The following is a 19,907-nucleotide window of genomic DNA, read 5'->3' as shown; positions in this document are numbered from 1 at the left end:
CTTTGCGCCATGTGTGCTTAACCCACTGTGCTACCGTGGGACCCCCCTCACAGTGATTTTGATTTGCATTACTCTGAACGCAAATCAAACATCTATAGATGTGCTTTTTAGTAATTTTGTCAGACTTCCCTGGGGGAAATGTCTGTTCAAATCTTTTACCCTTGCCCTATTTAAAATTGTATTACTTGTCTTTTCTCTCACTCTCTTCCTCTTTCCTTCCTCCTTCCTTCCTTCCTTCTTTCCTTCCTTCCTTCCTTCCTTCCTTCCTTCCTTGCCATCAGGGTGATCACTGGGGTTTGGAGGCTGCTCTATGAATCTACCACCACTTCCCAACAGCTCTGTTTTCCTTACCCCTCCTCTTACTAATTTTTATTTGATAGGACACAAAGAAATTGGGGGAGAGGGTCAGGCGGTAGCACAGCGGGTTAAGCACACATGGCGCGAAGCACAAGGACTGGCACAGGGATCCAGGTTCAAGCCCCTGGCTCCCCACCTATAGTGAGGTCACTTCACAGGTGGTGAAGCAGGTCTGCAGGTGTCTGTGTTTCTTTCCCCCTCTGTCTTCCCCTCCCCTCCTCTCTCCATTTCTCTCTGTCCTATCTAACGATGATGACATCAATAACAACAACAATAATACAAGGACAACAAAAGGAAATAAATATTTTTAAAAATTAGTATATATATATATATATATATATATATATATATATATATAATAAAAACAACAATGATAAAACAAGGGCAACAAAAATGGGAAAAAAATAGTTTCCAGGAGCAGTGGATTCGTGGTGCAGGCACCGAGCCCCAGCAATAACCCTCTGTAGGCAAATAAATAAAATTTTTTTTAAATTAAAAAAAAATGTTTATCCATGGATTCAAGTCCCTGTCCCCACCTGTAGGGGTAACCTTCATAACTGGTGAAATAGTGCTGCAACTGTCTACCTTGCTCTCTCCTTTCCCTCTCAATTTTTTTTAGATTTTACTTTTTAATTTATTGCTGGATAGGACAGAAAGAAATTGAGAAGGGGAGGAGAGATAGAAGTTTCTCCCTTGTAGGTAGGAACCAGAGACTTGAACCCGGGTTCTTGCATATGGTACCATGTGTGCTCAGCTGGCTGTGCCCAGCCCCAGCACTCTCAATTTCTGTCTCTACTTAAAAAAGTTTTTCTATGAAATTGAACACCTGTGCCCTTTCATAGGCTTTTTCTGCCGCCTGCTTTTTCCCCTGTGTAGTGGTCACATTTAACTGTTTCTTTGCATAATTCATCATTTTTTTTGTTGAAAACTTGACATTTTAGGTAACATACGGTAGCAACTGAAGATAACAGACTTCCGTCCTCCACCACAAGGATTGCATCTGTTGTTTGCATGTTTATTTCCTTAGTGACTTGGCTGGACTATTTTAGTGAAGTCTGTTTCCCTCTTAGCGTGAAACTTCTGCTGTTGCTCCTCTGAAAGTATTCCTGGGCATGGACCAGCCACACTGGACGACAGTGGTCTCAGCAGGGCAGTCACTGTCTCTCTTTTGCTGCTGTTTACCTCTGCTGGGACTCCAGCCAGCTGTTAGGCTCCACTATTGCCAGCTGATTGCTCCATAGTTCTGACATGTGGAGCATAAAGTACTCGAGTCAATCTAGTTAAATCTGGGCCTCTGTACAGGATGTGTGTACTGGGGTCTGTTTGTTTTTGGGACCACTGGGACTTCATCACTCTGGGATGCTTTTTTTTTTCCCTCTTTTGTTGCCCTTGTTGTTTATTGTTGTTGTAATTATTGTTGTTGTTGGATAGGACAGAGAGAAATGGAGAGAGGAGGTAATGACAGAGAGGGGGAGGGAAAGATAGACACCTGCAGACCTGCTTCACTGCTTGTGAAGTGACTCCCCAGCAGGTGGGGAGCCGGGGGCTCGAACTGGGACTCTTATGCCGGTCCTTGCGCTTTGCGCCACGTGCTGCTTCATTTCTTTTCTGCCCCAGTCACATGCTGTTCTCTCTTAAGAGAGGACATATCTTTATTTTTGCTGTACATATTAGTGAGCTTTTTGGGTCAAGGTCTCTCCGATTTTATTTTTCACAGTTCTGAATCTTGAAGCTTAAGTTTTCCAGTACTTTAGTCCCCCGTGTTAACTCAAGTGGGGGGAAAAAACAGGATGGGGGTAGATAGCATAATGGTTATGCAAAGCGATTCTCATTCCTGAGGCTCCGATGTCCCAAGTTCAGTTCCTTAGTCTGGTCCTTGCACTTAGTGCCATGTGCACTTAACCTGTTGCACCACCACCTTGCCCCCTCTGGGATGACTTTTTCAGACAGGGATAGACAAAGAAGCAGGGAGGGGGAGAGAGAGAGAGTAAAAGAGCCAGCACTGAAGCTTTCTCCATTGTTGAAAGGAACCAGGTTCAAACCTGGGTCACTCACATGACAGAGTAGTGCCCTCTCCAAGAGAGCTGTTTTGTCAAACCTACAATAAGTATCTTTCTTTTTTTTTCTTTTTTCCTCCAGGGTTATTGCTAGGCTCAGTGCCTGCACCATGAATCCCACTCCTGGAGGCCATTTTTCCCCCCTTTTGTTGCCCTTGTTGTTGTAGCCTCGTTGTGGTTATTATTATTACCATTGTTGATGTTGTTCGTTGTTGGATAGGACAGAGAGAAATGGAGAAAGGAGGGGAAGACAGAGAGGAGGAGAGAAAGACAGACACCTGCAGACCTGCTTCACCGCCTGTGAAGCGACTCCCCTGTAGGTGGGGAGCTGGAGGCTCGAACTGGGATCCTTATGCCGGTCCTTGGCTATGCACCACGTGCACTTAACCCACTGCGCCACCGCCTGACCCCCAGGAAGTATCTTTCTTTCCTTTTTTTTTTTTTTTTTTTCTTACCAGAGCACTGCTCAGCTCTGGTTTATGATAGATAGTGCAGGAGATTGAACCTGGGACTATGGAGTCTCAGGTATGAGAGTCTGTTTGCATAACCATTATGCTATCTGCCCCAACCCAGGAGTATTTTTCTTTTGAAGATTTATATTATGAAACTCTGTATGTGATAGAGTTTCACATAAGGAAGCAAAGTCAGAGCACTACAATCAGTACACATGGTGCCAGAGATTAAAGAAAAGCCTTGGGCATGCGAGTTATGTGCTCTTATCAGTTGAACTTTTTTCTCAGCCCCTATTTTGTTGTTTTGAGTGAAGGAGATCAAAGCTTTCTACAGGCCAAGCATGCACTCTGCCACTGAGCTACATCACCAGATACTTACAGGGGCTGTTTTTAATGAAAATATTTTAGGCTTGTCCTGACCTACAGGAGACCTCTTAGCTGCTCTGTCTTCAGTTTTCTCTATTAATCCTATGGTTTAGAATTTATTGCTCTTAGAAAACTAGAAGGCTCCACTTGATTGCTTCTCACCAAGTTTCCCCTTTTTGCGAGCCCTTTGGCTTGGACTTGCCCCATACCCTGTTCACATAAAGACAGTTCCTTTGGCTAGAGCTTTAGAATTCTGCCTCTTCTTCTGCTCTGAGGCTGATCTGTCAGGATCGGTGACTGCCTGCTTCTAGGTGTCACTCCAGTCTTGTGAGCAGGGAGCCCGGCATGGGCGACAACCCCGATCCTCTCAGTTTGCATCATCTGAAACCTCCACCCTGTGAGTGAGCTGGGATGAGGGGGTTTTTATTCAAGTTTTTATTTTATTTTACCAGAGCACTGTTCAGCTTTGGTTTATAGTGATGTGGGTGACTGATGCTGGGGCCTTGGAGCCTCAGGAATGAGAGTCACTTAGCATGACCATTATCTCTCTCCTCTGCCTGGGCACAAATATTCTTATCTCACTTCTCTTAAGGAAGAGCCTCAGCCCTCCATGAGTGGGATCAATCTCTTTACATAAAATCAACCCCAGCCCATATGAACTTAACATTTTTGCAGCTGGGAACTGGGCAGGAGTTGAGAAATAGTGGTCACCTGCCCTTCCTGGTGAAATAACCACATGTCCTGACTGGGTGCTGAGGGAATATGGAGTCTGTTTCATTGTTTTTATCACACTCATCTGACAGGACCTTCTGACTCCTTGAGCTGTGGAGTGGGAGTGGGGTCATGGAGGAAGCAGCTGATGCCTCCAGCACCACACACTTTCTCACTGTTGAAGATTTGGTGGGTTTTATTGAATAGATCTTTCTGAATTTGTTGTAAGTCCTTAGGAAATCTTCCAGAGATTTAAGTTTTATTTGTTTATTTATTTATTGTCTCCAGGGTTGTTGCTGGGGCTTGGTGCCTGCACTATGAATCCACTGCTCCTGGAGGCCACTTTTCCCATTTGCTGCCCTTGCTGTTTATCATTGTTGTTATTCCTGTTGTTGTTGGATAGGACAGAGAGAAATCGAGAGAGGAGGGGAAGACAGAGAAGGAGCGAGAAAGATAGACACCTGCAGACCTGCTTCACCACTTGTGAAATGACGCCCCTGCAAGTGGGGAGCTGGGGGCTCAAACCGGATTCTTGCACTGATCATTGCGCTTCAGGCCATGTGCGCTTAACCCAGTGTGCTACCACCCGACCCCCAGATTTAAGTATTTGTTGTCAGCTATTTCACTAAGGAGTGGATCTGCAGAGTTTCTCAAGTTGCCACTCCAGAAGTGGGAACTCTAATAGTCACTTTATTTTTATTTTATTTTTATATTTATTTATTAATTTATTATTGAATAGAGACAGACAGAAATTGAATGAGGAGGGGGAGGAAAAGACAGACACCTGAAGCCTTACTTCACTTGTAAAGCTTCCCCCCCCTACGGGTGGAGACCAGGATCTTATACCTGTGTCCTTGCGCACTGTAATGTGTGTGCTTAACCAGGTGCGCCACTCTAATAGTCACTTTAGATTTTTTTTTTTTTTTTTACCAGCCCACTGCTCAGCTGTGGTCTGTGGTAGTACAGGGGATTGAACCTGGGACTTTGGAGCCTCATGTACGAGAGTCTCTTTGTATAACCACTATACTATCTGCCCCACCACTTTAGAACTTATAATGGTGTTTAAGCCCCCGGCTCCCCACCTGCAGAGGAGTCACTTCACAGGCGGTGAGGCAGGTCTGCAGATGTCTAGCTTTCTCTCCCCCTCTCTGTCTTCCCCTCCTCTCTCCATTTCTCTCTGTCCTATCCAACAACGAAGAACATCAGCAATGGCAATAACAATAACCATAACGAGGCTACAACAACAAGGGCAACAAAAGGGGGGAAATGGCCTCCAGGAGCAGTGGATTCATGGTACAGGCACTGAGCCCCAATGATAACCCTGCCTGGAGTCAAAAAAAAAAAAAAAACCTTATAATGGTGAGCTAAAGAGATAACTCAGCCTGTTGAGCACTGACTTGAATGTCTGAGGCCCCAGAGACCCCAAGTTCAATCTCTGGTACCACTTTATGCCAGAGCTGAGCAGTGCTTGGGAAAATAAATAAATAAGATAATAAAGTGCTAGCTCTGGCCTTCTTTTGGGGTATGGTCATCATGAAACCCCCTCTTTACCTTGGGGAGAATGAGGGTAGGTAAGGTATTCTCCCTCTCTTTGCCTTTTTTTAGTATATTTTTTAAATATTTATTTCTTTTGTTGTCCTTGTTCTTTTATTGTTGTAGTTATTGTTATTGATGTCATCCTTGTTGGATAGGACAGAGAGAAATGGAGAGAGGAGGGGAAGACGGAGAGGGGGAGCAAAAGATAGACACCTGCAGACCTGCTTCACCGCCTGTGAAGCGACTCCCCTGCAGGTGGGGAGCCAGGGGCTTGAACCAAGATCCTTATGCCAGTCTTTGTGCTTTGCCTGACTCCCTCTCCTTGCCTTTAAGATGTCTGTGTTTATAAATAGAAGGGTATAGGGAGCCAGGCGGTGGCGCAGTGGGTTAAGCGCACATGGCGCAAAGCGTAAGAACCGGCATTAAGAATCCTGATTCAAGCACCTGGCTCCCCACCTGCAGGGGAGTCGCTTCACAGGCGGTGAAGCAGGTCTGCAGGTGTCTATCTTTCTCTCCCCCTCTGTCCTCCTCTCTTCTCTCCATTTCTCTCTGTCCTATCCAACAACAATGACAGCAATAACAATAATAACCACAGCAATTTAAACAAGGGCAACAAAAGGGAAAATAAATAAATAAATATTAAAAATAACTTAGTTTAAAAAATATATAGAAGGGTACAGCTGGGTTAGCAAGTTTACAATGCGCAGAGACCTGGGTTCTAGTTCCCCATCCCCACTTGCAGGGGAAAACTTCATGAGAGTGTTTGTCTTCCTCTCTGTCTCTTTCTCTATCAATTTCCCTCAGCCTGTCTCTATCCAATAAATAAATAAAATATTAAAAATATATAGGCATACAGGGATGGGAGGAAAAAATATTTAACAACTCTCACCTGTGATTCTTCTTTTTTTTTTTTTTTTACCAGAGCACTGCTCAGCTTTTTCCCTGCTTCACAGGTGGTGAAGTGGTGCTGCAGGTGTCTGTCTCTCTATCTCACTGCACCCTCCACTTCTCTCTAAAAGTAACTAAACAAGCTAATGTACACGACATGCCACATGCCTCATGCAGCTACAGCCCACACTGAGTGCTGAGGGAAAGACAGGAACCACAGCTAGTGTTACAGGTAGTGATCACTGACCCTCCCTCTTTCCTGGCAGTTCCTCTGTGACGAGGGTGCTGCTATTTCTGGGGACTACATTGACCGTGTGGATGAGCCCCTGTCCTGCTCTTATGTGCTGACCGTGCGGACACCTCGGCTCTGCCCACACCCTCTCCTGCGGCCCCCACCCAGTGCTGCCCCCCAGGCCATTCGCTGCCACCCAGCCCTGCAGCCTGAGGAGTACAGGGCCTATCTGCAGAGGCGAGCTGGTGAGTAATGAACAGGGGAAGGAAGGAAAGAGAGACAGGAGGGACAAGCAGAAAAGGCAGTGAAGAGCCCAGAGACCATGTGCTTTGCTTGTTAGTAGATTCAAAGCAACATGGAGATAAGACTGCCAAGGACCTGCAAGACGTGGACCCTCCCGTGTGGAGTGAGACCAAAGCTGAGGCGGTACCCCCGGAGAAAGCAGGTAGAACCTGGAACTTGTCTTTTTGCTTCCCTTCCCCAGTCTTAGTGCCCTGTCCTGACCATCAAGGTGGGATGAGAGGACTCTGGCAGCCTGACCCCTTAGTAAAAGAGGGGAGGAATGTACCCTGTTCTATATGCTCCCCTTCATTTCTCCCCTCGTTTTATATCCCTCCCTGTTCTCTATATCCCAGGCACCAGCCCAAGCAAGGATGACAGTAAGGAAACCGCTTTCTGGAAGATGCTTCATGAGCCAGAAGACCAGGCCCCCAGAGGGGAGGAGGTGCAGGCTGAGGTGAGAGGTAGCTTCCCCCATCGTTTGTGACAAGGCTCAACCTGGGCTCTGGGGTGGAGCGCACGGGGGCTGCATCTCACTAGAGACACCAGGAGGTGCCTTGAGCATAACAAGCACCTTTTCTCCTCCCAGGAGCAGGAGCCCAACCCTGAGGCAGCAGATTCTGCACCAGGCTCTCCGGAGGGTGAGTGAACCCTCAGTCTCCTTCACTGCCTGGATGTATTCGGGAGCTGGGGGGTGGAAGGGGGGCACTGGGCAGCCAGGCCAGTAGCAGATTTGTTTAATACTTTTTAAAAAAGTATTTATTTCATTTCTAGGAGGGAGAGAAGTTGAGAGGGAATGGGGAGATAGAAGGAAAAGAGAGACACCTGTAGCCCTGCTTCACCATTTGTGAAGCGTGCCCCCTGCAGGGGCTTGAACCTGGGTCCTTAAGCATGATAATGTGTGTACTCAACCAGGTGTGCCACCGCTGGCTCCCAAATTAATACTCTTTGTAATGTGTGTGCTCAACCAGGTGTGCCACCACCCAGCCCCACCAAATTAATACTCTTTGTAGATAGAATTTCTTTCCTAGAGACGTATAGAGCACAGAAGCTCCATCACCCATGGACTTTATAATCCTGGATGATTCCACTGAGCCCCAGTATTTTAGAGGGTTATTGGGAGGTTAACCAGGAAAGGATACAGAGTTTGGTAACAGAATGCCTCAAACTGAGTAGACAGTAAATGACTTACATTTGTGGAAAGCAAAGAACAGGATCCAGGGAAGAGGAACACTTGCCCCAGAATCTCTGTCACCCTGAAAATGATCAGAAGGGCCCCTCTGGTGCTTGGAAGAGCAGGGGACTAGGTGGCTAGCTAGCATCCTCCCATTTGCCCTGGGGTTCACTAAGGACCCACTCTTGAGAAGAGTATGTGGGTTCCTGGAGGCAGGGGCCAAGTTCCTCCATGGTGGTCTCCTCACCTTTCCTGAGGATGTCAAAACAGAATTCACTATGGGCCCATTCTTATCCTTTCATCTCAGATTTTCAGAACAATGTCCAGGTCAAAGTCATTCGGAGCCCTGCAGACTTGATCCGACTAATAGAGGAGCTGAAAGGTGGAACAAAAAAGGTATGGGTCCTGTGCAAGGGAGGCTGGGACTGCCCCTCGAGGGCCATCGGAGAACCACCTGAACTGGCCCCACGAGGCTCACTCCCTGCCTTCACTCCTGTGGGGCCCCTTGTCGCTGCACCCACCGCTGTGTTTGTGCACGCATGTCTCTCCTGAGATCCCAGTAGCTGCCTTTCCCCCCCTCCATCCCAACCCGCCCAGGAGAAGCCAAGCGCAGGCCTGGAGCAGCCTGCAGATGATGCTGCAGAAGCCCCCCACAGGGAACAGGAGGAGAAGGAAAAGGGCGACCCAGAGCCTCAGAGCGAGGTGGAAGAAGAGGAGGAGGATCATGAGGATGAAGATGAAGAGGAGGATGAGCGGCGGTTGCTGGGAGAATTTGAGAAGGAGTTAGAAGGAATACTGCTCCCATCAAACCGAGACCGGCTCCGCTCAGAGGTGAAGGCTGGCATGGAGCGGGAGCTGGAGAACATCATCCAGGAGGTGAGCAAGGCTCTTCACGGCTGCTCTCCTGTGTCTGTCCCCAGGGACAGGGCAGCCTGGCACCAAAGACAAAGCAGCAGCACCTAGCACAGCAAGGACATGGGGCTGGGAACTCGGAAATGGTTGTTTACTTCATTAAGAGGGAAGATGGGGGCCAGGAGATATTTCAGCTGGTAGAGCACACACTTTACCATACATGAGGACCGGGCTTCAACTCCCCTGGCTTCACATAGGAGCACCACCAACACCAGGGAGAGTTTCATGAACAGTGGAGTGGTACTGTGTTGTCTCTCCTCTCTTTTTAACTCTTCCTCTTTTTTTTGCCCCCAGGATTATTGCCGGGGCTCAGTGCCTGCACCATGAATCTACTGCTCCTGGAGACCATTTTTTCCCCTTTTGTTGCCCTTGTTGTTCAATCAGTTGTAGTTATTGTTGTTGTTGTTGTTGCTGTCATTGGATAGGACAGAGAGAAATCAAGAGCGGAGGGGAAGACAGAGGGGGAGAGAAAAATAGACACCTGCAGACCTGCTTCACCACCTGTGAAGCGACTCCCCTGCAGGTGGAGAGCCTGGGCCTCGAACCGGCATCCAGTCCTTGCGCTTTGTGCCTCGTGCTCTTAACCCGCTGCACTACCGCCAGACTCCCAACTCTTCCTCTTTTTAAAAAATATTTATTATCAGATAGAGACAGAGAGAAATTGAGAAGGGAGGGGAAGATCTAGAGAGAAAAAGAGACAGAGAGGGAGTCAGGCGGTAGCGCAGCGGGTTAAGCGAATGTGGCGCAAAGCCCAAGGACCGGTGTAAGGATCCCAGTTCGAGCCCCCGGCTCCCCACCTGCAGGGGAGTCGCTTCACAGGCAGTGAAGCAGGTCTGCAGGTGTCTATCTCTCTCTCCCTCTCTCTGTCTTCCCGCCCTCTCTAGATTTCTCTCTGTCCTATCCAACAACAACAACATCAATAACAACAATAATAGCCACAACAATGATAAAACAGCCAGGGCAACAAAAAGGGAAAAAACAGCCTCCAGGAGCAATGGATTCCTGGTGCAGTCACCAAGCCCCAGCAGTAACCCTGGAAGGAAAAGAAAAGAAAAGATGCTTAAGGGGGCCAGGCAGTGGCACACCTGGTTAAGCGCTCAAGGATCCAGGTTCAAGCCCCTGGTCCCCACCTGCAGGGTGAAAGCTTTACAAGTGGTGAAGCAGGGGTGCAGGTGTCTTTCTCTCTCCCTCTCTATTTCCCCCTACCCTCTTGATTCCTGGATATCTAATAAATAAAGATTAAAAATTAAAAAAAAAAAACCTTCTCCTTGGAGCTTGGACCAGTAGCATTGTCAGCTCTCTACACCCACCCCAACCCGTTGGGTATTCCAGACAGAGAAGGAGCTGGAGCCAGACAGCCTGAAGAAGGAGTCGGAGCGTGATCGAGCGATGCTGGTCCTCACTTCCACACTCAACAAGCTCATCAAGAGGCTGGAGGGGAAGCAGAGTCCCGAGATGAAGAAGCACAGGAAGCCGATGGTCGTCCGCAGAAAGCCTACCCCATCACCCCAGCCAGCAGGTGAGAACCATGAGGCAGGAAAAGCGGCCAGCTCACAGTCTCCCTCCCTCAGCTCAGTCTCCAGAGGAGTCCCTTCTGCTTATGCCTACTCTATCCTGCTTCCTGAACACTGTTCTCACTCTTGCCTTCTTCCCACTACCTCCGTCTGGCCCTTTGCCTGGTTAGCTCCTCTTCATCTTTCTGGGAAGTGGCTTTTAGAGCTCGTCTGCTCGGTCCTCTGGCTTGCCCCTGTCTACCCAGCACTTGGCCAGGCATGGAGCAGGTGATCAGTATGTTCCTAGTTGTTTTTTGTTTTATTTTAAGTGTATTGTTATTTATTTACTTATTCTGGATAGAGACAAGAGAATTTGAGATGGGGAGGGGAGATAGAAAAGGAGAGAGACAACTACACTGCTCAGCTCTGGTTTCTGGTGGTGCAAGGGATTGAACTTGGGACTTTGCAGCCTCAGGCATGAGAGTCTGTTTACATAACCTTTATGCTATCTGCACCCCCCACTCCCTGCCACTGCCCAGGTTGTTAGTTGTAATGACTGATGCAGCCTGTTGACAGTTAGGACTTTGCTAGGCCCTAGCTGGCAGGGTATGAGTGGGTGGGCCCAGCTGATAACTGCCTGGACGGCTTTGAAGTCCCTCTTCTCTCTCTTCTTGTGACCCCTGCACAGGAGCCTGTGGGTGTGGAGATCAGACACTCCCATGGGAATGCTCCTGTTCTAGCCTTTCACCCTTTTATCTACAAATATTAAAATGTCACCTGAGGGGCTGGCCAGATAGCTCTTCTGGTAGGGTTCCCGCTTTGCCCTGCAGACAACCTAGATATGAGCCCCCCCCCCCTGCCTACTATGGGGGAGCACTATGGCCCTGTGGGAAGGCTTGGTGCTGTAGTGCCTTTTTTACTTTTATTTATTTATTTTTACTGGAGCACTGCTCATCTCTGGCTTATGGTGGTGCAGGGGATTGAATCTGGGATCTCAAAGCCTCAGGCATGGAAGTCTTTTGCATGATCATTATGCTGTCTCGCCCACCCTCATTTTTATTTTAAACTTTTTGTCTTCACTGGGGCTTTGCCCCTCCAGGCTTATGTTTTCTTTTAATTTTTTTACATTTATTTATATTTATTTTTCCCTTTTTGTTGCCTTTGTTGTTTTGTATTATTGTTGTAGTTATTATTGTTGTTGATGTCATTGTTGTTAGATAGGACAGAGAGAAATGGAGAAAGGAGGGGAAGACAGAGGGGGAGAGAAAGACACCTGCAGACCTGCTTCACCACCTGTGAAGCCAGGGGCTCGAACCAGGATCCTTACACCAGGCCTTGTGCTTTCTGCCACCTGCACTTAACCCGCTGCGCTACCACCAACTCCCCAAGTTTATTTTTTCAATGAGAGAGAGAAAGCCACCATAGCACCAAAGTCTCCTCCAGTTTGGTGTGCACCAGGCTTAAACTTTCGGGTTGCATACATGGCAAAGCATTCTCACTATTCAGGTGAGCGCTTTGTCGGCCCTGCAGTATCTAAAGAAAAAGAAACTTTTATGGGACAAATTAAGAGGAAAGGGGAGACAGATATCTGCAACACTGTTCCACCACTTGTGGAGCTTTCCTTTTGTAGATGGGGACCTGGGCTTGAACCTGGTCCTTGTGCATAGTAGTGCGCCACCATCTGGCCCTCACTATCTTTTTTTTTTTTGGGGGGGGGAGGATGCTTTTCAAACACCAACAACACATGGGTTGCCAAATCAGTTTTCCAGCCTGCTGCTGCTTTTTCTTTATTTAATAAGACAGAGGAAAAGTGAGAGGGTAAGAGGACAGAGAGAGAGAAAAACAGAACTTCACTGCTTCATCGTTTGTGAAACTGCACCCCTGCAGGTGAGGACCGGGACCTTGAACCTGGGTCCTTGTGCATGGTGATATGTGCACCTAACCCCTCTCACCTGTTTCTTAAAAAAACAAACTTCTGTGGTCCAGGAGGTGGCGCAGTGGCTAAAGCACTGGACTCTCAAGCAGGAGGTCCCAAGTTCAATCCCTGGCAGCACAAGTGCCAGAGTGATGTCTGGTTCTTTCTCTCTCTCCTCCTATCTTTCTCATTAATAAATAAATAAAATATTAAATTAAAAAAAAAAAACTTGTGGTCCGGGAAGTGGCACAGTGGATAAAGCACTAGACTCTCAAGCATGAGGTCCTGAGTTCAATCCCCAACAGCACATGTACCAGAGTGATGTCTGTTTCTTTCTCCTCCTATCCCTCATTAATAAATAAAGAAAATATTTTTTTAAAAAAACTTTTTTGCTGGTCCAGGTGGCGGCCTGCATTTCACTTCAGAAAGCACTCAGTGTCCTCTGGGTGAGAGGCAGAATTACCAGGTGGGCGGGAAGAAGTGAGGCTACAGTGGAAGGAAGGAGTTTTGCCAGCTGGAACTTGAAGGAGGTGTGGGTTTGTCTTGACGCTCCCTGGCTGGCTGGCTGGCTGACTGGCTGGTGTCTGAGGTGGATTAACTGCCAAGGCCTCACAAAGCAGTGACCACATAGCCTGCGCCCTGGAGTCCCAGCTCTGACATGTGTCTCCCTGTGTGTCTCCCCCTCCAAGAGGAGGATCCTGAGCACAGAGTCCGGGTCCGGGTCACCAAGCTCCATCACAGAGGCCCCAATCGGGATCTGACTGTCCTCGAGATGAAACGGGAAAACCCTCAGCTGAAACAGATCGAGGGGCTGGTGAAAGAGCTGCTGGAGAGGGAGGGACTCACAGCTGAAGGTGGGCCCTGGGGGCAGGCTGGACCCCCAGATGATGGAAAGCCTCAAAGGAAGGGCTGGGGGGGAGGCCGGGTGGTAGTGCACCTGGCTATGTGCAAGGACCCACGCAAGGATCCAGGTTCGAGCCCCTGGTTCCCTACCTGCAGGGGAGTTGCTTTGCAAGCAGTGAAGCAGGTCTACAGGTGTCTATCTTCCTCGCCCCCTTCCTGTCTTCCCCTCCTTAAGTTTCTCTCTGTCCTATCCAACAACAAAGGAAAAGATGGCCGCCAGGAGCAATGGATTCCCAGTGGACAGAAAACCCGGGGGGGGGGGGCAGGGGAAGGGCTGGGTCAACTTGGACCTCGCTCGGGGCCCTGGGTGGCAGAGGACCAGCATCCAAGCACCTGTCTTACTGTCCACCTGTTCCTTCCTAGGGAGAATTGAGATCAAAATTGTCCGACCAGGGGCCGAGGGAACTGAAGAGGAGGCACGTTGGTTGACTGATGAGGACACGAAAAGTCTCAAGGAGATTTTCTTCAATATCTTGGTGAGAGGGGCGCTCCCACCCCAAGTCCTGGCCTCCAGGTTTCCCCCTCCTCTAGTGTGCTGTGACTTAGAATCACTCAGATCTCCCCATTTCCTGAGCTTGGATCCCCTCCCCTATGAGCTCCGAGCAGGTGCTGAATTCTCAGCAAAAGCCTGTAAGATGGTTGTGTCCAGGGCCGGAAAGTTTCCTCACCAGGTGGGGCACGGACTTGCCATGTCTGCTCTGGAACCCGGTTGAAACCGTGCACCACATGGCAGACGCCACAGAACCAAGGGAAGCTCCGGTGCTGTGGTCTTTATATACCTGAATGAAAAAGCAGCGAGAGAGCAGTGAAATGGGGGAGGGGGGGAAAGAAATGTGTATGTGGCCAGTCCTGCCAATCTCAGGCCGCCTGGTGTTCCCCTGGGCTCACCCCTAGCACCTTCGGCTTAGCCCAACTCTCCCACCAGGTGCAGGGAGCTGAAGAGGCACAGAAGGAGCGGCGGAGGCAGAAGGAGCTGGAAAGCAATTACCGGCGAGTGTGGGGCTCGCCAGGCGGGGAGGGCACCGGAGACCTGGAGGAGTTTGACTTCTGAGCCCGCCACCGCCACCGTCTCGGAGCAGCCCAGAGCCCTCCCAGACGGCCTTGCCTCTTCCCCGGCCCCGCCCCAGGGCTCTGAAGGCGCAGCTGCTGCCAGCTGTGGGCTGAGCCGGGCGGGGCCGCCGCCGGGATGTTGAGGGCATAGGCGCCGACAGCCGCCCCCACCCCAGGTCCCTCCCCTCGCCCCCTCACGTCCTCTGTGACCCCCCCTAAGTTGTTGATCTCCATCCACCCCCAAAGTCAGAGCTCGGAGAGCCAGAGGGTGGGTTGTCCAGCAGGCCCCCTCCCCCTGCACCAACGTTTGGGCGCCTCACCCCTCCTCTTGGGTTGGCTGGCTTCCTTCCTTCCCCCACCCTACACCCCTAACTGTTCCCTGGAGTCTGCTTCTGAACTGAGACCCCTTCCTCTGTTGCTGCGGAAACCCCCTACCTCTGAGCAGCTCCTGTGAAAGGGGAGGGGGCACAGAACCGCCCCGTTGTCCTTGAACAATCAGGTTTCTAAATAAAGAACTGGACCATCCATCTAGCACTCCTTTTACTTCGTCCAGGGGGGTGGGGAGTCTGATAGCCAGGAGGCTTAGTGCTGTCTTCTGGGTGGGGTGCAGTTCTAACCTCTGGGCTGGGCGACAAAGGAAGAGTCCCTGCTGGCTTGCAAGGGCTGAGACACTTGAAGTACCGCCACCACTACCTCCCTTTCTGCTGCGTCTCTTCACCCTCCCCTTTTTTTTCTAATTTTTTTTTTGTAATTATCTTTATTGGATAGAGACAGCCAGAAATCGAGAGCGAAGGGAGTGACAGAAGGAGAAAGACAGACACCTACAACACTGTTTCACTATTTACAAAGTTTTCCCCCTGCAGGTGGGGACTGGGGGTGGGGGTGGAGCCTCGAACCCTAGGTCCTTGAGATTGTAATGTGCACTTAACCAGGTGCGCCAGTCACACCACCCAGTTCCACCCCCCCAACTTTTAAAGTTTTTTTTTTTAATATTTATTCCCTTTTGTTGCCCTTGTTTTGTTGTAGTTATTGTTATTGATGTCGTTGTTAGATAGGACAGAGAGAAATGGAGAGAGGAGGGGAAGACAGAGGGGGAGAGAAAGACACCTGCAGACTTGCTTCACCGCCTGTGAAGGGACTTCCCTGCAGATGGGGAGCCAGGGGATCGAACCGAACCGTGGGGCTTAAGCGGGTCCTGCACTGCACTTAACCCGATGCGCTGCCACCCGACTCCCTCCCCCCCACACACACACTTTGTTTTTAACCAGAGCACTGCTAAGCTCAGGTTTGTGGTGGTGCAGGAGATTGAACCTGAGACTTTGGAGCTTCAGGCATGAGAGTCTCTTTACATAATCATTATACTATTTACCCCTACCCCTTTGGGGTTTTTTTTCCTGTTTTTTTTGTTGTTGTTGTTGTTGTTATTGTTTATTATTGTTTATTGGATAGAGACAGAGAAATTGAGGAGAAAGAGATAGAGAGAGACAACTGCAGCCCTGCTTCGCCATTTATGAAGCATAACTCCTGAAGATAGGGACCGGAGCTTGAACCTGGGTCCTTGCACATTGAAACGTGTGTTCAACCAGGTGCACCACTGCCCGGCCCCTCGTTTCCCCTATCAAAACACTCCCTAGGGCTAGCCCACCATGAGAGTCCCCCTAAAGCAGGCCGACTTCCTTTGCTGCCACACCCAGACCCACCTAGCATTTTCAAGAAGACCTCTCCCTTTAGCCCTGCCTAGAAAGGGGCCTGGTCCACACCTGCCAGCTCCCTAGTGTGCCAAGGGCAGGTGAGCCTGAGTCCCGTCTGGACCTCTCCTTGGCCAAGTGTGGGTGTGGACCCATTCCTCTCCCCTTCTTCCCCAGCTCCCCTTCTCTGTACAGCCTTCCCACTAGAAACCCTCCACTGACTCACTAGGCAGGAAAAGGGACAGAGAAAGGAACACAGATTTCTAGAAGCAGAGAATGGTGAGTCTGTGAGCCTGGCGCTGCTACTGAGTGTGGGCTAGTGTTATTGTGTGTGTGGTGCTTGCACTGTTTTAACTGGAAATTAGAACGGGCAGACTGCTCCCCCAGAGCCACCTGCATATTCCAAGTGGATCCCACACATATTCCTGTGTGGGATCTGAAACATTGGCCTTGAGTGCAGGTATAGTCAGAATGCTGGTTCAAGGGCGAGGGAGACAGCATAATGGTTCTGCAAAAAGACTTTCTTGCCTGAGACTATGAGGTCCCAGGTTCAGTCTCCAGCACCACCATAAGCCAGAGCTGAGCAGTGTTCCACCAAAAAAAAAAAAATTCCTCACTCCTCCCTTTACTGGAGTAAGACCTTAAGCTTTAACTTTCCAAGTGTTGTTCCCTCTTAAGCAAATTATAATTATACTGCCTGGCAGGGTGGCTATGAGGCATGAATTAAAGGGTATGGGGGAGGTGCACCTGGTTGAGTGCACATTACAGTGTGCAAGGACCTGGGTTCAAGCCCCTGGCCCCACACGCAGAGGTGAAGCTTTGCGAGCAGTGAAGCAGTTTAATAGTTTCTCTCCTCCTCTTTTCCCCGTCTCTATTTCTTTTTTACTATTATCTTTATTTGACAGAGACAGTCAGAAGTTGAGAGGGAAGGGGGTGACGGAGAGGGAGACAGACAGAGACACCTGTGGCCCTACTTCACCACTAGCAAGGCTTTACCCCTACAGGTGGGGACCGGAGGGTTCGAACTTGGGTCCTTGTGCGCCACCACCCAGCCCCTCCCTTCTCTATTTCTGTCTCTATCCAAAATAATTTTTTTTTGCCTCCAGGGCTATTGCTGGGGCTCAGTGCCTGCACCATGAATCCACTGCTCCTGGAGGCCATTTCCCCCCTTTTGTTGCCCTTGTTGTTGTAGCCTTGTAGTTATTATTATTATTGTTAATGTCATTCATTGTTTGGGTAGGACAGAAAGAAATAAAGAGGAGGGGAAGACAGGGGGAGAGAAAGATAAGACACCTGCAGACCTGCTTCACCGCCTGTGAAGCGACTCCCCTGCAGGTGGGGAGCTGGGGGCTCGAACTGGGATCCTTCTGCTGGTCCTTGCGCTTGGCGCCACATGCACTTAACCTGCTGCTCTACCGCCCGACCCCCAGAATAAATATTTTTTAAGAGCATATACCAGGTGGGAAGATAGGAAAGTGGTTATGCAAAACAAACTCATGCCTGAGGCTCCAAGGTCCTAGATTTTTTTTTTAATTTTTTTTTCAGATTCTCTTTTCTTTTTTTTATTTAAGAAAGGATTAATTAACAAAACCATAGGGTAGGAGGGGTACAACTCCACACAATTCCCACCGCCCAATCTCCATATCCCACCCCCTCCCCCGATAGCTTTCCCATTCTCTATCCCTCTGGGAGCATGGACCCAGGGTCATTGTGGGTTGCAGAAGGTAGAAGGTCTGGCTTCTGTAATTGCTTCCCCGCTGAACATGGGCATTGACTGGTCGGTCCATACTCCCAGTCTGCAAGGTCCTAGATTTAATCCCCAGCACTGTAAACCAGAGCTGATCAGTTCTGGGGCTACAAAAAATAATAGTAAGAAGAGAAAAAATATATAGTCTCTGGGATGGGGGAGAGAAAAAGAAAGAAAAGTGCACACAATAATGAGTAGTGTGACACAAATACCCATTTGTAAGCATGAGGTTTCAAGTTCGATCCTCAGCACTGTAGGAGGCGAAGCAATGCTCTGGTCCTCTCCTCTATTAAACACACATACACACACACACCACACACACACACACACACACACACACACACACACACACCACACACACACACACACTTTTTTTAATTGCCACTAGGGTGAAGTAGGTCTGCAGGTGGACCCACCACTCCTGGTGGCCAAAATTTCCTTTCCTATTTTATTTCATAGGACAGAGAGAAATTGAGAGGGGAAACGGGGGAGAGAGGGAAAGGTGAAGACCAACACCTGCAGACAGACCAACATCACTGCTCCTGAAGCGTCTTCCCCTGCAGGTGGGGAGTGGGGGCTCAAACCCGGGTTCTTGTGCATGGTGATGTGTGTGCTCAACTGGGTGCACCACTACCCAGCTCCTTAACAAGCACTTTTCAGAGTATACGTCGAGCTCTTAGTACCACAACTGGTCCACCACAAGTGCTCAGTCACTTACCATAAACCAGCTCCTGAGTCCTGAAGAGATTACATGGCATTCCAGAGCTTATCAGAAGCTACATGTGGAATCTTCTCAAGTGGAATGGTGGGGAGAGGTAGGGACAGGAGAGTTTGTTTTTTTTAAAAAATTTTTTGTATTTATTTTCCCTTTTGTTGCCCTTGTTTTTTATTGTTGTTGTAGGTATTATTGTTGTTATTTATGTTGTTGTTAGATAGGACAGAGAGAAATGGAGAGAGGAGGGGAAGACAGAGAGGGGGAGAGAAAGACAGACACCTGCAGACCTGCTTCACCACCTGTGAAGTGACCTCCTGCAGGTGGGGAGCCGGGGGCTCGAACCGGGATCCTTAAGCCTGGTCCTTGTGCTTTGTGCTACGTGTGCTTAACCCGCTGTGCTACTGCCCAACTCCCTATTTTTTGTTTTTTTTTATTTATTTTTATTATTGGATAGAGACAGAATTTGAGAGGGGAGGGGGAACAGAGAGTGAAAGAGACAGACACAACCTATAGCCCTGCCTGCTTCGCCACTAGGATCAGGGGCTTGAACCTGGGTCCTTGTACACTGTAATGTGTTTGCTTAACTAGGTGTTATCTGGCCCGAGGATGGAATCTTAACATCAGAAAACCTCACTAGACTAGATCGTTTTGTACTTTCAATTGTAGAGTCCTCATTACTTACCTTTGACTTTTACATTGCTCCTCTGAAGAGAGCTGGCTTGCCCCAGCTGTGCGGAGGCAGATGATGGCAAGCAGCAGGGAGGGAGGACAGCACCGGGTAGCAAGTGCCCAGGTGAGGACACCACAGCGAGCTGGGCAGGTGGTGAGGACACTGCAACAGTTCTGTCAGCCCCCGTCCTCGGGGGCTCCTTCTGCAGCCTATTATACTTCCACCCAGAGAACTGGATGTCACCCCACCCTTTCCACCTCTCCAGCAGATTACTTTGTACTGGGATTCGTTGTGGGGGTGTCTTTCATTGCCCGAAATGAAAGGAACTTCCCACCGGTCTATGGCTCCCCGAGGCAGTGCCATTCTCACCAGGCCCTGCTTCCTCCCCATGCTCTTCCACAATCAAGCTTCTGAAGAAGGGCAGGGGCTACTGGCACCAAGGAGGGCAGCTGATTTGAAGTGGGGGAGCCCAGGGGCTCTGCCAGATCTTCCAGCTCAGTCTTCCTTGTTACTTGCCCCTCTTCCTCTGGTGTTGCCTGCCCAGACCACACACACTCAGAAAACCACTCCACTGTCTCTTGGAGGGAGGCTGAGGTGCTGGCTGGTCTCCCAGATTAGGACTCTGCAGAACTAGGCCGTAGCCAGCCTATCAGCTTGGTGGCACACCTACAGCTGAACTGTGGGGCAGAGGGGTGCCAAGGGCTTCAGTGGGCTCCTCAGGACAAGCTGTATTGTGGGCCCAACACCACCCCCCCCCCAGGT

The 19,907-nt window shown here is 49.4% G+C and overlaps 1 protein-coding gene across 5 annotated transcripts in view; it reads left to right on the top strand.

Annotated features, from left to right (window-relative positions):
* OS9 (OS9 endoplasmic reticulum lectin) overlaps positions 1-14,852 on the top strand; it is a 37,714-nt gene extending 22,862 nt beyond the window's left edge. Inside the window, exons 6-15 of one of the 5 annotated variants that reach the window (XM_060195030.1) lie at positions 6,634-6,844; positions 6,940-7,044; positions 7,235-7,323; positions 7,468-7,519; positions 8,360-8,448; positions 8,650-8,928; positions 10,297-10,483; positions 13,062-13,226; positions 13,639-13,751; positions 14,201-14,852. In XM_060195030.1, the coding sequence (XP_060051013.1) occupies positions 6,634-6,844; positions 6,940-7,044; positions 7,235-7,323; positions 7,468-7,519; positions 8,360-8,448; positions 8,650-8,928; positions 10,297-10,483; positions 13,062-13,226; positions 13,639-13,751; positions 14,201-14,326 (1,416 nt within the window). In that variant the 3' untranslated portion in view covers positions 14,327-14,852. Of the gene's footprint in view, positions 1-6,633; positions 6,845-6,939; positions 7,045-7,234; positions 7,336-7,467; positions 7,520-8,359; positions 8,449-8,649; positions 8,929-10,296; positions 10,484-13,061; positions 13,227-13,638; positions 13,752-14,200 lie in introns of all 5 variants that reach the window. The other 4 variants (XM_007516671.3, XM_016185375.2, XM_007516674.3 and 1 more) reach the window with 4 other exon arrangements.
* Positions 14,853-19,907: the final 5,055 nt, after the last annotated feature.

The sequence above is a fragment of the Erinaceus europaeus genome, chromosome 7, assembly GCF_950295315.1.
Source record: "Erinaceus europaeus chromosome 7, mEriEur2.1, whole genome shotgun sequence".
Taxonomy (NCBI): Eukaryota; Metazoa; Chordata; class Mammalia; order Eulipotyphla; family Erinaceidae; genus Erinaceus; species Erinaceus europaeus.
The sequence above is the reverse complement of the archived record's forward strand: the minus strand, read 5'-3'. Positions and strand labels throughout refer to the sequence as shown.